This window comes from Sus scrofa, chromosome 12, assembly GCF_054392235.1.
Source record: "Sus scrofa isolate SSC_HxYL_T2T_F1_AM1 chromosome 12, Sscrofa_HxYL_maternal_Yorkshire_Landrace_v2.0, whole genome shotgun sequence".
Taxonomy (NCBI): Eukaryota; Metazoa; Chordata; class Mammalia; order Artiodactyla; family Suidae; genus Sus; species Sus scrofa.
The window spans coordinates 40,384,646-40,404,002 of NC_139394.1; the positions used below are offsets into that span (position 1 = coordinate 40,384,646).

General features: G+C 37.6%; 2 protein-coding genes across 7 annotated transcripts in view; one reads left to right on the forward strand and one right to left on the reverse strand.

The window, feature by feature from the left end:
• Positions 1 to 19,357, forward strand: part of VMP1 (vacuole membrane protein 1) — a 134,434-nt gene that overhangs the window by 86,378 nt on the left and 28,699 nt on the right. For all 6 annotated transcript variants that reach the window (XR_014821294.1, XR_014821293.1, XM_084985037.1 and 3 more), the window contains one exon: positions 15,982 to 16,062. Coding sequence is in view for 4 of the 6 variants with exons in the window: in XM_084985037.1 (XP_084841163.1) it covers positions 15,982 to 16,062 (81 nt within the window). In the remaining 2 variants the exon portion in view is untranslated. The remainder of the gene's footprint in view (positions 1 to 15,981; positions 16,063 to 19,357) is intronic.
• Positions 1 to 19,357, reverse strand: part of TUBD1 (tubulin delta 1) — a 140,806-nt gene that overhangs the window by 47,657 nt on the left and 73,792 nt on the right. The window lies entirely within an intron of this gene.

The following is a 19,357-nucleotide window of genomic DNA, read 5'->3' on the forward strand; positions in this document are numbered from 1 at the left end:
AGCCCCTGAGAAAGCCTTCTGAAACCTTACTTCTTCCTGCCTAGACTACCCAAGAGATAGTTTATGTCTATAACAGATGAACTATAAATTTTAAGATTAGTAATCCTAGTGACCATTACAGGGGTAAATAAAGAATTTCCTTCTATTTTCTGAAGACAAGAGTATGTTAAGAACTAGCATTCAGGAGTAGTAATCTCTTTCATCTTTACATTCTTCTGATGGACTGTTTGCTAAACGAATGGGTCGCAGTGAAAGGCAGGTTTTTGCCACATTTTTAATTCCTGAATGCATTTCTTTCCTTCCCTCCTTCCTGCTTTATAGCCCTCTTTCTTCCTTGATATTAACATGATGCTTTTCTCTTTTTGAAATTAGAAATAAAGCACAACTAAAACCTTTTACCCCTCTGACTTGTGATGTTGCACTAGAGCTGAGCTCACATAGGGTCTGAGAATTCTGACAAGATATTTTATCTCCTTGGGTCTCAGATCTTTTCATCTTTTGAGAGTAACATAACTCTAGTCTAAACAGTTTTGTCCCATAATCAGTTTTGTCTCTTAATTATCATGAGGATAGATATTATTATCATTTTGCAGAAAAGATGAAGAAGCTGTGGCTCGGAGAAGTTTGAGAATGGCATAGTTGGTGTGCTATCTTTTGATGTTGCAGGAAGTCTGTGGACTTGGTGTTCCCATTCTGTTTCTCTAAGCACTTCTCATCTTTGGCTCTTCACGCTTTCCTTTTCACTGTAGATTTCCTGAGTCATCATCTCTTTCCCGGTGTCTCTACCAGTTGGCACCCACCACCACATATACACACTGGACTATTTATCTCTCAAGGGAAAAAACTTGCCGGCACTCTCTTCCCTACATTCTTGGCCTGGTTATCCCCTCATCTCCTTCAGGTTCTTAATCAAATATGACCTTTTTTGTCAGGCCTTCTCCGACCATCTTATTTAAAACTCCAACTTTCCTGCTATCCCATTCTGTAGTTTTTGTCTCCTCCCACTAATATGTAAGTTCCATTAGTGTGTAAATTATTATCAGTTTGAATCAGTGTTCTAGCCCTTGCTGCTACAATCGTGTCTAGCATGTAGTAAACACTTGGTAAACATTTGTTAAATTCATGGTTGAACTATGATGTCCTCATCTTTTAATTCTTTATTACCTTGCGTGTGTGTGTGTGTGTGTGTGTGTGTGTGTGTGTAAAAGTAGTAGTTACCAGCTTCACTGGGTTGAATGTAATTGCTTTTAAATAAGAAGTCGGGTTTCTTTAAAAGATTCTAATTTTGTCTTCTAAAGTTCTGTGTGAGTGAAAACGTTATGTGGTTTTTCCCAAACTCAGCATTTAAAGTTTTCTTTACCTCTTCTTTTCATGCTGTAATTTATTTAATCTTCCTATGTTTGAGTTATCAAAGCTACTGATTACCACAAATTCGCTCATTTAGAACCACCTGGAGGGGGAGTTCTCTTGAGGCGCAGCGGGTTAAGGAGCCGGTGTTGTCACTCCAGCAGCTTTGGTTGCTGCTGTGGTGTGGGTTTGATCCCTGGCCAGGGAATCTATGCAGCCCCCCCCACACAAAAAAAGAAGAACCATCTAGAGGCGAGGGGGAAAAGGTCATACCCTACAATCCAGCAATTTGATTTTGTAGACGTCCACCTAGCAGAAAGATGCTCCAGAGGACTTATACAGGAATATTTATAGCAGCATTATTCGTAGTAGCCCCAAACTAGAAACAACCCTAAATTAAGTGTGGTATGTATATTCATACAAAGGCAACAAATTGATTATTGCTACACACAACAGCAGGAATAAATCACGTGGACATAATGTTGAGCTACAGAAGCCAAAAATAAAAGAAGACCTGCTGTATAAGTCCATCTATATAAAGTTCAAAAATAGGCAAACTACGTCTATACTAATAGAAGTCAAAATAGTGGTTATTTTTGGGGAAGTAGTAATTACTAGGAGTGCCACCAGTGGGGTTTCTGGCGTTCTGGTCATGTTCTATATCTAGATCTCAGTGGTAGTTACCTGGGTGTATTCATTGTACAGTTCTACCAAAATGTGTATTTCAGACTTATATATATTACTGTATATCTGCTGTATATCAGTTTAAAAAAATACTTTTACCACCCTCCTCCCAAAGTAAATTTGGTAACAAATTTATGAGTACCTAGAGAAATCCATTTAATTTTGACCTCGATCCAGGTAGAGCTGATAGCTTCCTCTTTTAGGCACAGCTCTGTGAAATTATATATTCCATGCATATATTTTTATTGAAAAAAAAGATTGTATATTCCATGCATGTATTTTTATATGAAAAAAATCTTACTGATCATTCTCACATAATTTTTGAAAAGTACAATGTGGATGAAGTGTGATAGAACCTTCTACAGACACAGTTGCCTTTATATCAATAGCTTAGGGACCTTTATTTTTATTTTGTATTTTTTTGGCTACACCCTTGGCATATGGAAGTTCCCAGACCAGGGATCAAATCCAAGCCTCGGCTGTGACCTATGCCACAGCTGCAGCAACACCACATCCTTAACCCACTGCTGGGCTAGGGATCGAACTCCAAGCTGCCTCAGAGACAGTGCCAGATCCTTAGCCTGCTGTACCACAGCAGAAACTCCATAGTACATAGTTTTTACCTTACCCCATGATGCAAACTGTATTGATTATACTTTACAATGCAGAGCCTATGCATATGTAACTGAAATAAATGTTTTGTGAAACAATATTTACTTGTATTACATGTATTAATCTCACATTTAAAAAAAAATTTTTTTCCACTGTACAGCATGGGGACCAAGTTACACATACATGTATACATACTTTTTTCTCCCGTTGTTGTGTTGCGTGATCTCACATTTTTATTCTGCTCCTTAGAAGACAGGACACTGTGACCCACTAAATTTTCACAATATGCAGTCTAATAAAACTGCACTAAATAATAGAAATGTATGAATATGATGAACAGGAACAAAATCTGAATTTTCAGATTTCTAGATGGATTGGGGTTTTAGTACTTATTAAATTTAGCTAGTTTCCAAAATAAATGTTTCTTGCTATTTCAAAAAATACACAGATCTTTGCTTGTATTCATTTTTAGACATGGCTTCATAGATTTTGATTAATGTGATACCTGATTTTTATTTTTTTATTTGTTTTTTGTCTTTTTCTAGGGTCGCTCCCAAGGCATATGGAGGTTCCCAGACTAGGGGTCTAATTGCAGCTGTAACCACCAGCCTACGCCAGAGCCGCAGCAACGCAGGATCCGAGCTGTGTCTGCGACCTACACCACAGCTCACGACTACGCCGGATCGTTAACCCACTGAGCAAGGCCAGGGATCGAACCTGCAACCTCATGGTTCCTAGTCAGATTCACTAACCACTGAACTACAACGGGAACTCCTGATTTTTATAATATATACATTATATATAGTATTATATGTTATATATAGTATAATGTATAATATGTTGTGGGGTTTATTTACTTTTTTTTCTTTTTTGGCCACATCCATGGCAAATTCCCAAGCCAGAGATCAAGCCTGCACCACAGCAGCCACCTAAGCTGCTGCAGTGACAACACTAGGTCCTTAACTCGATGAGCCAGTGCAGAACTCCTATGTGTTTTATGTATAACCCCCACCCCTATTTTTTGAAGGGGAAAAGATGGTCTTTATGTTCCTTAGTTTTATTTTTAACATGTCAGAGAAAAGGAAGCCATATCTCATTTTTAGATTGTGACAAAAACAAGCACTAGATAATTCTAGGTAGAGAATTCAACACTGTTTTTCAGTCACTATTTTTAACTCCCTAAAAGGGAGTGTACTAGCTGGGATATGAAGAAGACAATAGAAATGTTTACTCATTACAAATTAGAGAGCACAAATCTCATGTGTGTCCTTTACAGTCTTGATTTTTGCCACATTTGTTAATTAGTTGTACCATTAGTTCCTTTTTTGTTTTTGTTTTTGTTTTAATTTTAATTTTTTTTATTTTATGGAAGTTCCCCGGGGCCAGGTATCAAACCTGCAGTGACAATGCTAGAAGCCTTAACCCACTAAGCCACAAAAGAACTCCTCTCTTGGTTTTTTGGTGTTTTGTTTTTTTTTTTTTTAATGATAGCCATTCTAACAGTTTTTAGGTGATATCTCATTGTGGGGGTTTTTTTGGTTTATTTTTTTTTGGTTTGTCTTTTTGTCTTTTTAGGGCCGCACCTGTGGCATATGGAGTTTCCCAGGCTAGGGATCCAATTAGAGCTGTAGCCACTGGCCACAGCCACGCCAGATCCGAGTCTGTGACCTACACCACAGCTCACGGCAACGCCGGATCCTTGACCTGCTGAGTGGGGCCAGGGATCAAACCCGCAACCTCATGGTTCCTAGTCAGATTCTTTCTGCTGCACCACAATGGGAGCTCCTCATTATGGTTTTGATTTCCATAATGATTAGTAATGTTGAGCACCTTTTCACTTACCTGTTGGTCATATGTGTGTCTTTTTGGAAAACTGTATCCTCTACCAATTTTCTAATAGGTTCTCTTTTCTATTGAGTTGTTAAATTTCCTGTATATTTTGGATATTAACCTTTTATTGGCTACATGACTTGCAAATATTTTTTCCCATTCAGTAGGTTGCCTTTTCCTGTTGTTGATGGTTTTCTTTGCTGTACTAAGCTTTTTAGTTTGATGTAATCCCACTTGTTTATTTTAGTGTTGTTGCGTTTGCTTTGCTTTTTTCTTATTTCTTTTTTCTTGTTTTTATGGCCACACTTGTGGCACATGGAAGTTCCCTGGCTAGGGGCCCAATCATAGATGCAACTGTAGGCCTACACCACAGCAACAGTAGTCCTGGATCCGAGTCCCACCCACAGCCTGCACTGCAGCCTGCAGCAATGCCAGATCCTTAACCCACTGAGTGAGGCCAGGGATCGAACCTGCATCCTCATAGAGACTATGCTGGGTTCTTAACCCACTGAGCCACACTGGGAACTCCTATTTTTATTGCCTTTGGTTTGATGTCTTCCAGAAATTCATTGCCAAGATCAGCATCAAGGGGCTTACTCCCTGTATTTTCTTCTAGGAGTTTTATGGTTTCAGATTGTATGTTCAAGTCTTTAATCCATTTTGGGAGTTCCTGTTGTGGCTCAGTGAGTTAAGGACCTGACATTGTCTCCGTGAGGATGCAGGTTCCATCCCTAGCCTTGCTATCCAGTTTTTTCAACACCATTTATTGAAGAGACTATTCTTTCTCCCATTGTATATTCTTTGCTCCTTTGTCATAAATTTTTTTTATTACTCAATGAATTTATCACATTTATAGTTGTATAATGATCATCACAATCCAATTTTATAGGTTATCCATCCCACAACCCCTGTGTACCCCCACCCCCACCCTCTGAACTGTCTCCTTTGGGGAACATAAGTTTTTCAAAGTCTGTGAGTCAGTATCTGTTCTGCAAAGAAGTTCAGTCTGTCCTTTTTTCAGATTCCACATGTCAGTGAAAGCATTTGATGTTGGTGACTCATTGTCTGACTGACTTCACTTAGCATGATAATTTCTAGGTCCATCCATGTTGCTAAAAATGCCAGTATTTCATTCTTTTAATGGCTGAGTAATATTCCACTGTGTATATGTACCACATCTTCTTGATCCACTCCTCTGTCGATGGACATTTAGATTGTTCCCATGTCTTGGCTATTGCAAATAGTGCTGCAACGAACATTGAAGTACATGTATCTTTGCAAGTCATGGTTTTCTCTGGATAGATGCCCAGGAGTGGGATTGCTGGATCAAATGGTAATTCTATTTTTAGTTTTCTGAGAAATCTCCAAACTGTTTTCCACAGTGGTTGCACCCATTTACAATCCCACCAACAGTGTACTAGGGTTCCTTTTTCTCCACACCCTCTCCAGCACTTATTGTTTGCAGACGTTTGGATGATGGCCATTCTGGCTGGTGTGAGGTGGTACCTCATAGTGGTTTTGATTTGCATTTCCCTAATAATGAGTGATGTTGAACATCTTTTCATGAGTTTTTTGGCCAACCGTATGTCTTTGGAGCATTGTCTGTTTAGATCTTCTGCCCATTTTTTGATGGGGTTGTTTGTTTTTTTGGTATTGAGCTGCAGAAGGTGGTTTATATATATATATATTTTTTTTTTTTTTTGGTCTTTTTGCCATTTCTTGGGCCGCTCCCGCAGCGTATGGAGGTTCCCAGGCTAGGGGTCGAATCGGAGCTGTAGCTGCCAGCCTATGCCAGAGCCACAGCAACGCAGGATCCGAGCCGTGTCTGCAACCTACACCACAGCTCACGGCAATGCCAGATCGTTAACCCACTGAGCAAGGGCAGGGATCGAACCCACAACCTCATGGTTCCTAGTCAGATTCGTTAACCACTGCACCATGACGGGAACTCCAAATTTTGGAGATTAATCCCTTGTCAGTTGATTCATTTGCAAAGATTTTTCTCCCATTCTGTGGATTGTCTTTTTGTTTTGTTTAGGGTTTCCTTTGCTGTGCAGAAACTATTAAGTTTAATTAGGTCCCATTTGTTTATTTTTGTTTTTACTGACATTACTTGAAGAGGTGGATCTGAGAAGTTGTTGCTGTCATTTATGTCAGAGAGTGTTTGGCCTATGTTTTCCTCTAAGAGTTTTGTAGTATCTGGTCTTATATCTAGGTGTTAATCCATTTTGAGTTTATTTTTGTGTATGGTGTTAGGGAGTGTTTTAATTTCATTCTTTTCCATGTGGCTGTCCAGTTTTCCCAGCACCACTTATTGAACAGGCTGTCTTTTCTCCATTGTATATTCTTGCCTCCTTTGTCATAGATGAGTTGGCTGTAGGTGCATGGGTTGAATTCTGGGCTTTCTATCTGTTCCACTGATCTGTATTTCTGTCTTGGTGCCAGTACCTTATGGTTTTGATGATTGTTGCTTTGTAGTATAGTCTGAAGTCTGGGAGCCTGATTCCTCCAGCTCCGTTGTTTTTTTGGGGGGTTTTTTGGTTTTTGTTTTTGTTTTTCCAGGATGTCTTTGGCTATTCTGGGTCTTTTGTGCTTCCAAAGAAACTTTTATATACTTTTTTTGAGGAGTTCCCGTCATGGCGCAGTGGTTAATGAATCCAACTAGGAACCATGAGGTTGCGGGTTCGATTCCTGGCCTTGCTCAGTGGGTTAAGGATCTGGCGTTGCCATGACCTGTGGTATAGGTTGCAGATGTGGCTCAGATCCTGTGTTGCTATGGCTTTGGTGTAGGCTGGTGGCAACAGCTCCGATTGGACCACTAGCCTGGGAACTCCATATGCCATGGGAGCAGCCCTAGAAAAGACACACACACAAAAAATTCTTTGTTCGAGATCTGTGAAAAATGTCCTTGGTGATTTGATAGGGATTGTATTGAATCTGTAGATTGCCTTGGGTAGTATAATCATTTTGATAAGATTAACTCGGAGTTCCCGTCGTGGCGCAGTGGTTAACGAATCCGACTAAGAACCATGAGCTTGCGGGTTCGGTCCCTGCCCTTGCTCAGTGGGTTAACGATCCGGCGTTGCCGTGAGCTGTGGTGTAGGTTGCAGACGCGGCTCGGATCCCGTGTTGCTGTGGCTCTGGCGTAGGCCAGTGGCTACAGCTCCGATTGGACCCCTAGCCTGGGAACCTCCATATGCCGCGGGAGCGGCCCAAGAAATAGCAACAACAACAACAAAAAAGACAAAAGACAAAAAAAAAAAAAAAAGATAAGATTAACTCTTCCAATCCAAGAGCATGGTATCTCTTTCCATCTGTTTGTGTCATCTTTGATTTCTTTCATCAGTGTCTTATAGTTTTCAGGATACAGGTCTTTTGTCTCTTTAGGTAGGTTTACTCCTAGGTACTTTATTCTTTTGGATGTGATGGTAAACAGAACTGCTTCCCTAATTTCTCTTTCTGATCTTTAATTGTTAGTATATAGAAATGCCATCGATTTCTGTGTATTAATTTTGTATCCTGTGACTTTGCCAAATTCATGGATGAGCTCTGACACTTTTCTGGTAGAGTCTTTAGGATTCTCTAGGTATAGTATCATGTCATCTGCAAATAGTGATAGTTTTACTTTTTCCTTTCCAATTTGGATTCCTTTTATCTCTTTTACTTCTCTGATTGCTGTGGCTAGGACTTTCAAAACTATGTTGAATAGTAGTGGTGAGAGCGGACATCCTTGTCTTGTTCCTGAGCTCAGTGGGAATTCTTTCAGCTTTTCACCATTGAGAATGACGTTAGCTGTGGGTTTGTCATATGTGGCCTTTATTATGTTGAGGTTGGTTCCCTCTATGCCCATTTTCTGAGGGTTTTTATCAGAAATGGGTGTTGGATTTTGTTAAAGGCTTTTTCTGTGTACTTTGTCATAAATTAATTGATCATATATGCAAGGGCTTATTTCTGGGCTCTCTAATCTTTTTTTTGCAGGGGAGTATACCCAAAGCACACAGAAGTTCTGTGGCCAGGGATAGAACTACACCACAGCAGTGACAATGCTGGGTACTTATCCACTAGGCCACCAGAGAGCTCCAACCAGTCATTTTTTAGATGGCAAAAGAACTTCCCAAATACAGTGTATTTTAACATAAATTCCTCTATACACAAAGAGTTGAAACCATTCTGTGGTTTTTGTTTTGTTTTGTTTTTTAATTTAAGTATAGTGGATTTACAATGTGTCAATTTTGGGAGTTCCCATTGTGGCACAGTGGAAACAAATCTCACTAGTATCCATGAGGATACAGGTTCAATCCCTGGCCTTGCTCAGTGGGTGGGGGGTCCAACATTGTCATGAGCTGTGTGTAGGTTGTAGACATGGTTCGGATCTGGCATTGCCGTGGCTGTGGCATAGACCAGCAGCTATAGCTCCAGTTTGACCCCTAGCATGGCAACTTCCATATGCCATGGATCTGGCCCTAAAAAGCAAAAGAAGAAAAAAAAAAAAGTGCAACAAAGTAACCCAGTCATACACATATATGCATTCCCTTTCTTATATTATCTTCCTTCATGGTCTATCCCAAGAGACTGGATACAGCTACCTGTGCTATACAGTAGAGCCTCATTGCTTATCTGTTCTAAATGTGATAGTTTGCATTTACTAACTCCAAACTCCCAGTCCATCCCACTTCCCTCCTCCGCCTTGGCAACTTCAGGTCTGTTCTCTATGTCTGTGAGTCTGTTTCTGTTTTATAGATAGGTTCATTTGTGCCATGTTTTAGATTCCACATATAAGTGATATCATATGATATTTGTCTTTCTCTTTCTGACTTAATTCACTTGGTATGATAATCTCTAGTTGTATGTTCTGTGGTTTTTAATGTTGACTATGGAGCCACTTCAGTGTCAAACCCAAGAAGAGCAATAGCTCAGCAGAAGTTTTTTTTTTTTAATTTTTTTATTACTCAAATGAATTTATCACATCTGTAGTTTATAATGATCATAACAGTCCAATTTCACAGGATTTCCATCCCATAACCCAAGCACATCTCCCCCACCCCCCCAAACTGTCTACTCCAGAGACCATAAGTTTTTCATTGTCTGTGAGTCAGTATCTGTTCTGCAAAGAAGTTCAGTCTGTCCTTTTTTCAGATTCCACATGTCAGTGAAAGCATTTGATGTTGGTGTCTCACTGTATGGCTGACTTCACTTAGCATGATAATTTCTAGGTCCATCCATGTTGCTAAAAATGCCAGCATTTCATTCCTTTAAATGGCTGAGTAATATTCCACTGTGTATATGTACCACATCTTCTTGATCCACTCCTCTGTCGATGGACATTTAGATTGTTTCCATGTCTTGGCTATTGCAAATAGTGCTGCAGTGAACATTGGAGTACATGTGTCTAGCAGAAGTTTTAACATACACAGAGTTTCCTTGTGGCGCAGAAGTCAAGGATCCGGCATTGTCACTGCAGCAGCTCAGGTTTGATCCCTGGCCCAGGAATTTCCGCATGCTGCAAATGTAGCAAAAAAGGAGGGAAAAAGTAGTTTTAACATATAATGTGTTAAGAAGGCAGTTAATTTATAAAACTACTGACAAATTACCTCACATTGATGGCAATAAGTCAACTCAAACTAACATAAGCTATTAATCAAATATATACTTATCTCCAGTAATATTTCATTCATTTAACATATTTAGGGATTTTCTATTGCTTTTAAAGAAATCTTGGAATTTCATGAGATCACTTAGTCATGAAAATGAAATAGTTTGCTGGTACCATTTGAAAATATATGTCATTTCATACATTTAGAAGTTGACCTCTTCAATTCAAAAATCAATATTTTTGCAAGCTAATTATAATTATACATACAGCTTCTCTTAATCATAAATATAATTTCTTAGGAAAAAGGAGTGTGAAGCAAAAGTAGTGCAGGAATACTCATACTTTTAATCCTTGAAATCTCAGTGCTAAGGATTTATTGTAACTTTCCTTTATCTGTCTTCTGTAGTCATTGGAACAATGTTCCATGTCTCTCATTCCTGCCTTCAGAAGCATGATCGGTTACATAATCACTGTTGGTGGGAATGGGAAAGATACTTTTATTTACTTCTATTTTGTTTATTTACTTTTAAAAAGTACAGGGTGATATACAATTACTAATTGTAAATGCAGGTAAATCTAGAGGACAAAACTTTCGGGCACTTAAAATTGTGAAATACATAAGCATTGTGAAATGTGAATCCAGAGAAATGAAACCGTTAAAAGGAATTTGGTTTTAGTTGTACAGATTTTTTTTCATAAAGAATGACAATTGAGGAAGTAATCAAATTGAACTTGCTACGTTTTTCCCACAAATACTCCAAAAAGATTAAAATGAAATATTAATTTCCTTTGATATTTTACTTGAATGTTAAATCCCTAATATAAATTTGTTAAACTTTTCATTTAAAATATTGTTATTTATCATTGGCATACATTTTTTCTTGGATCGTTTAATTTATTTGATGGCCTAATAAAGAGCAAATTTTGTTTTAAGTTGATCTTTTAAACTTAAGTGGGTTTTTTTTTCTTTTTCTTTTGGTCCTTTTAGGGCCATACCTGCAGCATGTGGAGGTTCCCAGGCTACAGGTCGAATCAGAGCTACAGCCTCCAGCCTATACCGCAGCCACGGAAGGTTGGGATCCAAGCCGTAACTGCGACCTACATACACCACAGCTCACGGCAATGCCAGATCCTTAACCCACTGAGCAAGGCTAGGGATCGAACCTGTGTCATCATGGATGCTAATCAGATTCGTTTCTGCTGAGCAAGGACGGGAACTCCCGGGGTTTTTTTTCTGAGTTTGTGTGTGTGTCTGTGTGTGTGTTTAAGTTGGGTTTATTGTCTAATGTTACACTGTACCTACAGTATTTAAAAGCAGACAGAAATATATTTTAATGCATAGGAAATATTACTTTTACATTATAAGCTGTCAAATTATGCAAATAATGAAAAAGTGCTGAAGTTGTTTAAAAAATAAAGAACTTTAAAACCTCAGAGCAACAAAAAAGGAATGTATAATTACATTTAATATGTAGAACACTTTAGACAATTTAAAAATGATGTTTTCAATAAAATGTTAACAAAACCTTTAAAGCCATATCAGTAAGTTTTGAATATATGACTTTAAAAGTAAAATAAGTTTAACATATAAACTAACACAACATTGTAAGTCAGTTATACGCCAATGAAATTTGAAAAAGAAATAGGAAAAATAAGATAAAATAAAAACAAAATATATTTGTGCTTTTGAAATTTAAACACGAGTTAATTTATCATTGTAAAAGAACTTGTTTTCATTAATCTGGCAAGGAAAAACATCAAGAAAATCCTGCCTCAAGCTGCATACTCTGCTACTGTTGATTTCTTGTAATGAAAGAAACTGTGCAGACTTACTAATTTAAATAAATTTTTATGGATTATTTAATATATAAATGTAATTTTAATTCCGAGAAAATTGTGAAAGTTCTGGCAAGTAAATTATAGGAACTGAAAGTAGCATGATCACTCGTGTTTGTGTGTGTGTTTAACAGATAATAAGATTGATGAAATCCATTTTTACCAGATAACTTTGACCTTTTAAAAAGTAAAACTCCCTATTAAAAAGGCGCTTAATTTATTTTCCTTGTAAGACATGCCCACTAAAAATTAACTTAAAAAAAGAAGAGTAAAGGGAGCATTCTATGTCACTTATATAGGTAGAGTAACTCTTTTCCTTCAAATAAAGATTTTTTTGAAGCACAGTTAAGGATAATTGATTATGGGTACCTAAGCATCCAAAGAACAGGGCACCTGTTTTCCTTTGGTCTTATGTAATTTTTGCTGAGTAAAGAGATTCTACCAAGTGACAAAATAGCTCCTTACTTTCAGGATCCTTTAAAACATGATTCCTTGAAATTTGTAAACCTAAATATTTGTTATTATTTTGTATGTTAGGTGATCTGCATAATGTTAAACATTTTTATGTAAACCAGTTAGTATAATCACAGCTCTTTTCCAATTTAAATGTATGTGTGTATGTAGTCTATAGTAGGAAAATACCATCAGTTTAAAATGATAGCACTATCATAGCCACTTAGTTTAAATAAATATAAGATTTTAAAGCTTTGAAATCAAGATAAAAGAAAACAGGATACCAAACCTTTTAAATACAACACTTTGTTGATCTTAATCTACACCATGTTATGGAAGAAACTAATTTTTTGTAAATTTATATATCGAGGACTAAATGCTGTGATAGAAGAATGTTTCCCACATTAGTCTGACTTGGAAAACAAGTTTATTAAAAGTTATGTTATTTTCTGAGTTCCCGTCATGGCTCAGTGGTTAACAAATCCGACTAGGAACCATGAGGTTGCGGGTTCGATCCCTGGCCTTGCTCAGTGGGTTGAGGATCTGGCATTGCTGTGAGCTATGGTGTAGGTCACAGACATGGCTCGGATCCTGCATTACTGTGGTTGTGGTATAGGCTGGTGGCTACAGCTCCGATTTGACCCCTAGCCTGGGAACCTCCATATGCCATGGGTACGGCCCTAAAAAGCAAAAAAATAAATAAATAAACAAGTTATGTTGTTTTTAAAATAAAATTTGTACAGATTTTGTTTTCTTTGTTTCACTTTTTCTTTACAATTGAATACCATATTTCCTCTCACTGAAAGTAGATTTGCTGTAAAGAAGACATTAGACGCTGTAAAGGAAGGCATTTTCCTGAATTTATTTATTTAGGCCACACTAAATACGGCATGTGGAAGTTCCTGGGCCAGAAATCGAACCCATGCAGTAGTTGCAGGCAGCACCATAGCTGCAGCAACTATAGCTCCTTAACCCTCTGTGCCACAAGGGAATTTCCTTGAATTTATATTTTTAACTCTTGTATTGTATTAATTAAAATTTCATGACTAGTTTATAATCTAATAGTATTGTTTGGTGTTTTTAAAACCTAAAACTTTTCTGTTCATGTGACCAGTTTTCATTTAGTGCTCTTATGAATTACAAATTTAGTAATTTGTGAATTGTGTAAATTGTTCAAAACAAAGATCTAATTTGTTTTTAAGTTATATAGAAAAACCGACTTCATTATATATTCCTAAACAGTTTTTAAATCAATAAAATCAGTACTTAATGCAATAAATGTTAATTTACAAAAAAAATAAAACCTTCAGTTAGAAATATGAAAAAAATACAGAGGTCTTTGCTGCAGTAATTCAGTTATTTAAAAATATTAAATCCATCCTTGTAAATCAACTATACTTTAGTAAACTTTAAGAAAAAAATATATTAAATCTGGTATAATTCACTTGCTAAAAGAGCAAGCCTAATTCCAAAAAGAAAAATTGTCTTTGGAAATTTCATTGTAGAATTTGGTTAATGATTAACTTTAAGAACCTATATATTTCAACTTGAAAGTGTTTACCTATTAATTTCTATTTATTTATTTATTTGCCTTTTCTGGGGCCACTTCCCTGGCATATGCAAGTTCCCAGGTTAGGGGTCTAATCGGAGCTCTAGCAGCCGGCCTACACCACAGCCACAGCAACAAGGGATCCGAGCCGCGTCTTCAACCTACACCATAGCTCACGGCAACGCCGGATCCTTAACACTGAGTAAGGCCAGGGATGGAACCTGAAACCTCATGGTTCCTAGTCAGACTCATTAACCACTGTGCCACCAGGGGAACTCCCGTTAATTTCTCTTGAAATATACTTATTATACTTATTGATTTAATTCCTTTGACTTTCTTACCATCCTCAGCAAGTAAGTAGGTCAGCAAGTAAGTAGGAAGGAGGTTTTTCTTTTTGTTTTTTAATTTCAGAATTCAGTGTTGTGGTAATTTATTTATTTATTTTGTCTTGTTGCCATTTCTTGGGCCACTCCCGTGACATATGGAGGTTCCCAGGCTAGTGGTCGAATCAGAGCTGTAGCTGCCGGCCTACGCCAGAGCCACGGCAACGCAGGATCCGAGCCGGCGACCTACACCACAGCTCACGGCAATGCCGGATCGTTAACCCGCTGAGCGAGGTCAGGGATCGAACCCGCAACCTCATGTTTCCCAGTCGGATTCGTTAACCACTGCGCCACGACGGGAACTCCCAGTGTTGTGATAATTTAATAGAGCTGTTTAACATAGTGTTATGGATTAAACTGGGTTTTGTGTGTTTGTTTTTTGTTTTTTTGTCATACACACCTGTTGTGGATTAGAGAAGTGCTTTATTTAAACTCTCTTCCTATTCTATGAAGGAACCTTCTATCTTTTGTATTATGACCATTCTATAACATTGTTGCCATTTAGAATATTGAACTAAACAGAGAGGAAGGGGTTCTATGATTCACGTGTTTAAAAAACATTCTTATGTTAGCTAATTTTTTATAATATCAATTATTTTCATCGAAATTTTGATTATAGAGTATATGTCATTTGAAAACCAGAAAGCAAAATCAAATTTCAGACTGGTACTTTTAAGAAAAAAATGTATATGTATATAAAAGTGTAGCATCCATGTGTTGGAAGAAGAAAATCATGGATATAAACTAGCCAGCTAAATGCATGTTTCAGCATGGGAGGTGGCATAGTGTAGTAGAGTCTTAAAAATCTGCTCTGCTTACACCCCAGAATTATTGAAAAGGTTAATAAAATGTGAAAACCCTTTTATAAAACTAGCACTTACCATGCAAATAAAAAAGGATATTATTTGTTTGGGGGGTAGCAAATTTTAGTTATTGCTATATAACTGTGGTTGTTTTTTTGTTTTTTTTTCCAGTTTTCTAGCTAGTAATCAGAAGAGATATATTCATTGGCTTTCTGGCAAAATCCTATGATTTCCCACCCTGATATTAATCAGGGAGTAAGTCTGGCTAGTTATTGAAAGAAAGAGGAAGAGATATGTGGTAGACTAATATTTTCCCAAAGAAGGGGTTGGTTTATGATAAATATTTTATTCATCGCTAGATAATCCAGAGAAAGTTCAAAAAGTAAAGTAACGATGTTTTGGCTTATTCTCGAAATGTGATAAAAGCTTAAAGGTGTGCAGTTAATGTTGTATCAAGATTTTAGGAGTTCCTGTCATGGCGCAGCAGAAACGAATCCAACTAGGAACCATGAGGTTTCAGGTTCGCTCCCTGGCCTTGTTCAGTGGTGGGTTAAGGATCCAGCATTACTGTGAGCTGTGGTGTAGGTCATGAGGTCTCAGACATGGCTTGGATCCCGTGTGGCTGTGGCTCCAATTCGGCCCCTAGCCTGGGAATCTCCATATGCTGCAGGTGTGGCCCTAAAAAGCAAAACAAACAAACAAACAAAAAAAAAACATTTTATTTGCATGTTTTCCAGTGCAACCTTCTGAGATTTTTCTAATTATTTATCTTATTAACTCAATCAATGCTTTCAGACTACGAGACAGTCAATGTTATAAGCTCTTTAAAAAGCCATCTTTCTATCTTCCTTCTACTTTTCACTAATGTTTTGACATCCTCCTTTTATGCAGGACTTCGCCTCCCGAGCTAAACTGGCAGTTCAAAACCTAGTACAGAAGGTTGGATTTTTTGGAATTTTGGCCTGTGCTTCAGTAAGTGATTGTATTTAAATAGTAGATTTATATTTTGATCCAATTTATTTTTAAAGGTACATGCCTGAATGAACAAAAATGCTCTCACTTTTTAAGGAATGCATAATTTTATTATTATCATTTACCTTACTCATCAAATGAGCTGTTTTCTGTTGGCTTGGTTTCTATCTTGTTTATTCGACTTGTAAGCTTTTCATCATACCCCCTGATGACTTCAGACCTAAATGGCTTGATTCAGTAAAAAAAAGAAAGAGACAGATTCCATTCCTCTCATAAAGAATATATAATAAAGTGCATTGAACTAAATAACAATGACTTCATTCTTTCCAGAGTTATAGATAGGTAGTTTTTTCTGAAGTTTCAGGCATTAGTTATAAGGAAGAATTCATTTAAAACCTGACTTAAGTGACTAGGTAGTTGTAACATCTGTGGCAATTTAAGGGCATCTTTGGCTACAGTGAATGAAGCTATTTGTGTCGAAAACTTAGCTAATGTCTCAAATTGCAGATTTGTGAAATTGACATTCCTTGATGAGTTGGTCTTTATCTTGGTCCTTTTCTCACATAATAGAAATAGTTATATTTGTAATGGTGTGTTTTCATCCAAGTCTGCCCCCCCCCTTTAATTTTATGGCCATACCCTCAGCATATGGAAGTTCCCAGGCCAGGGATTGACTCTGAGCCACAGCTGTGACCTACACCTCTTCAGCAACCTGAGCTGCTGCAGTCATAGCGGGAATTTCAATCAAAGTTTTCTTTGGTAATCTGCTCAGTGGTGGATTTGGCCAGACTAACTAGCTAACTAGGTGCACCTAATTGACACAAGAAAAGCTGTTAATATGAGTAAAATTCAGAAACGTACTGTCCACTGACACATAGTTACTTTATCCATTATGTATTAGAACATAATACATAATTTCTAATGTGATAACAATATTCTAGAAATATTCTAAAATATACATTTGCCTCAATATACATCTTTTGATCCTGGAAATACTAGAAATCGACCTTTTCTTTCTTTTTTTTTTCTTTTTCTTTTTAGAGCCGCTCCTGAGGCATATGGAGGTTCCCAGGCTAGGGGTCTAATCAGAGCTACAGCTGCCAGTCCATGCCACAGCCACAGCAATGCCAGATCCAAGCCGTGTCTGTGACCTACACCACAGCTCTCAGCAATGCCCGATCTTTAACCCACTGAGCAAGGCCAGGGATCGAACCTGAAACCTCATGGTTCCTAGTTGGATTTGTTTCCACTGCACCATGTTGGGAACTCCTAACTTTTCTTTTTAATGTAGAAGCTCTTTATCAATATTGATCTTAACTAGTAGAGCAATGTAATTTGTGGTATGTTGCAGTAGAATGAGAATTGGCTTTGGAGTCAGGCCTACTTAGGTTCCTAAACTAAGTTTGCTTTTAAGCTCTGTAGCCTCAGTTAAGATACTCTCTTCGAGGAAGTTCCATATGGCAGAGCAGGTTAAGGACCCAGCATTCCCACTGCTGTGACACAGGTCACACCTTCGAGACAGGTTTGATCCTGACCCAGGAGCTTCCACATGCCCTGGGCACGTCCGAAAAAGAAGATACTCTTTTCTTTGAGCCTTAGTTTTCTAATTTTTCAAATGGAGCATTAAGACACTCATTGTAAAGGTGAATGTGAGAATTTAAGATATGTGAACTAACACAATGCCAAGAAGGCAAATATTCAACCATTTTTTATTGTTATTCATCAGCTTTATATCATCCACTGAGTGCTTAGATGAAGAAGTCAAAGGTGTATTCTCTTTCCTCAAGGATCCTGAAGTCTAGTGAAGGCAACAGCTTAACTACAATGATAAGTAAAAGTTGCTTTGGAAGCCTGGCAGATTAGAAATAAGCTGAGAGGCCCAAAGGATGATGATGGCTTTAGCTTAGAGGCTAGGCGAGCAGCGTGGGAGCCATGTTGCCTCGGTTGAAATCCTGCTCTGCTGCCACTGATACTGAACAAATTGCTTAACCTGTCTCACTTTTCTTATCTATAAAATGGATGTAATAACATAAAGTACTGTTTTGGGGATTACATGAGTTGATGATGTAGAGACCTTAGAAAAGCACCTAACAATTCAATTAAAGTTAGCTTTCTTTATCATACAACTGCCTTTGATTTATTAAAGTAAAAAAAAAAAAAAAAGTTTATTTTTTGGCACTCATCTATGCCTGTATCTTCCGTGCTAAAATTCCGCTTTCTATACTAACCAGTCTTCTTTGTATTGGACCAGGAGTAGTCAATATTTAACATAAATTAATAAACCGGTTTGACTCTCTAGGAACTTTTTACTAGGAGATTTATAATACTTTTTTTTTTTTTTTTTTTTGTCTTTGCTATTTCTTTGGGCCACTCCCGCGGCATATGGAGGTTCCCAGGCTAGGGGTCCAATTGGAGCTGTAGCCACCAGCCTATGCCAGAGCCACAGCAACACGGGATCCGAGCCACGTCTGCAACCTACACCACAGCTCATGGCAACGCCGGATCGTTAACCCACTGAGCAAGGGCAGGGACCGAACCCGCAACCTCATGGTTCCTAGTCGGATTCGTTAACCACTGCGCCACGACGGGAACTCCAATACTTATTTTAAAGTATTAAAAGTATATATATTTGATTTAAGGTAATGTAAATTTTTTGTTAACATTTAAACCAAGATAAACAAAACTACTAGTTGAGGGAAAAATCTCAAAGCTACTTAATAGTTCTTTTAATTCTAATATTCCTTTCTGTGTATTTAGTTATCAGTTGAAAAAAAAGAGTAAATAACATGCACAGGTAACAGCAAATTCATTGGTTATGCTCTTCTGAGAGTATCCAATATACACTGAGCAGTCCAGCATATTAACAAATTCTAATTTTTATCTGCTCTGATTTACATAGCTTATAGTTTAATTTCCATATCAGTATGAGGTGGAGCCTGATAATAAAAGAAAACAATTAAAATTTTAATTCATGGAGTTGCGAGAGTTGTACGATAAAATATAAGAAGAGACAGTTGTAAGGATGTGGAAGTGATATTGTTATAAATGGTTGTAAGACCAATGAAATTGCATAAAGCTTTTGAATTTGGATAAAGTTATTGAATCTAAGTGTTATTAGCAAAGAATACTTGAATTCTGATTTAGTTATGGCATTGTTTTTAAAGAACATATGTGACAAATATCTTTCTTTTTTTTTTTTTTTTTTGTCTTTTTGCCATTTCTTGGGCCGCTCCCGCAGCATATGGAGGTTCCCAGGCGGGGGGTGTAATCAGACCTGCAGCCACCGGCCCACGCC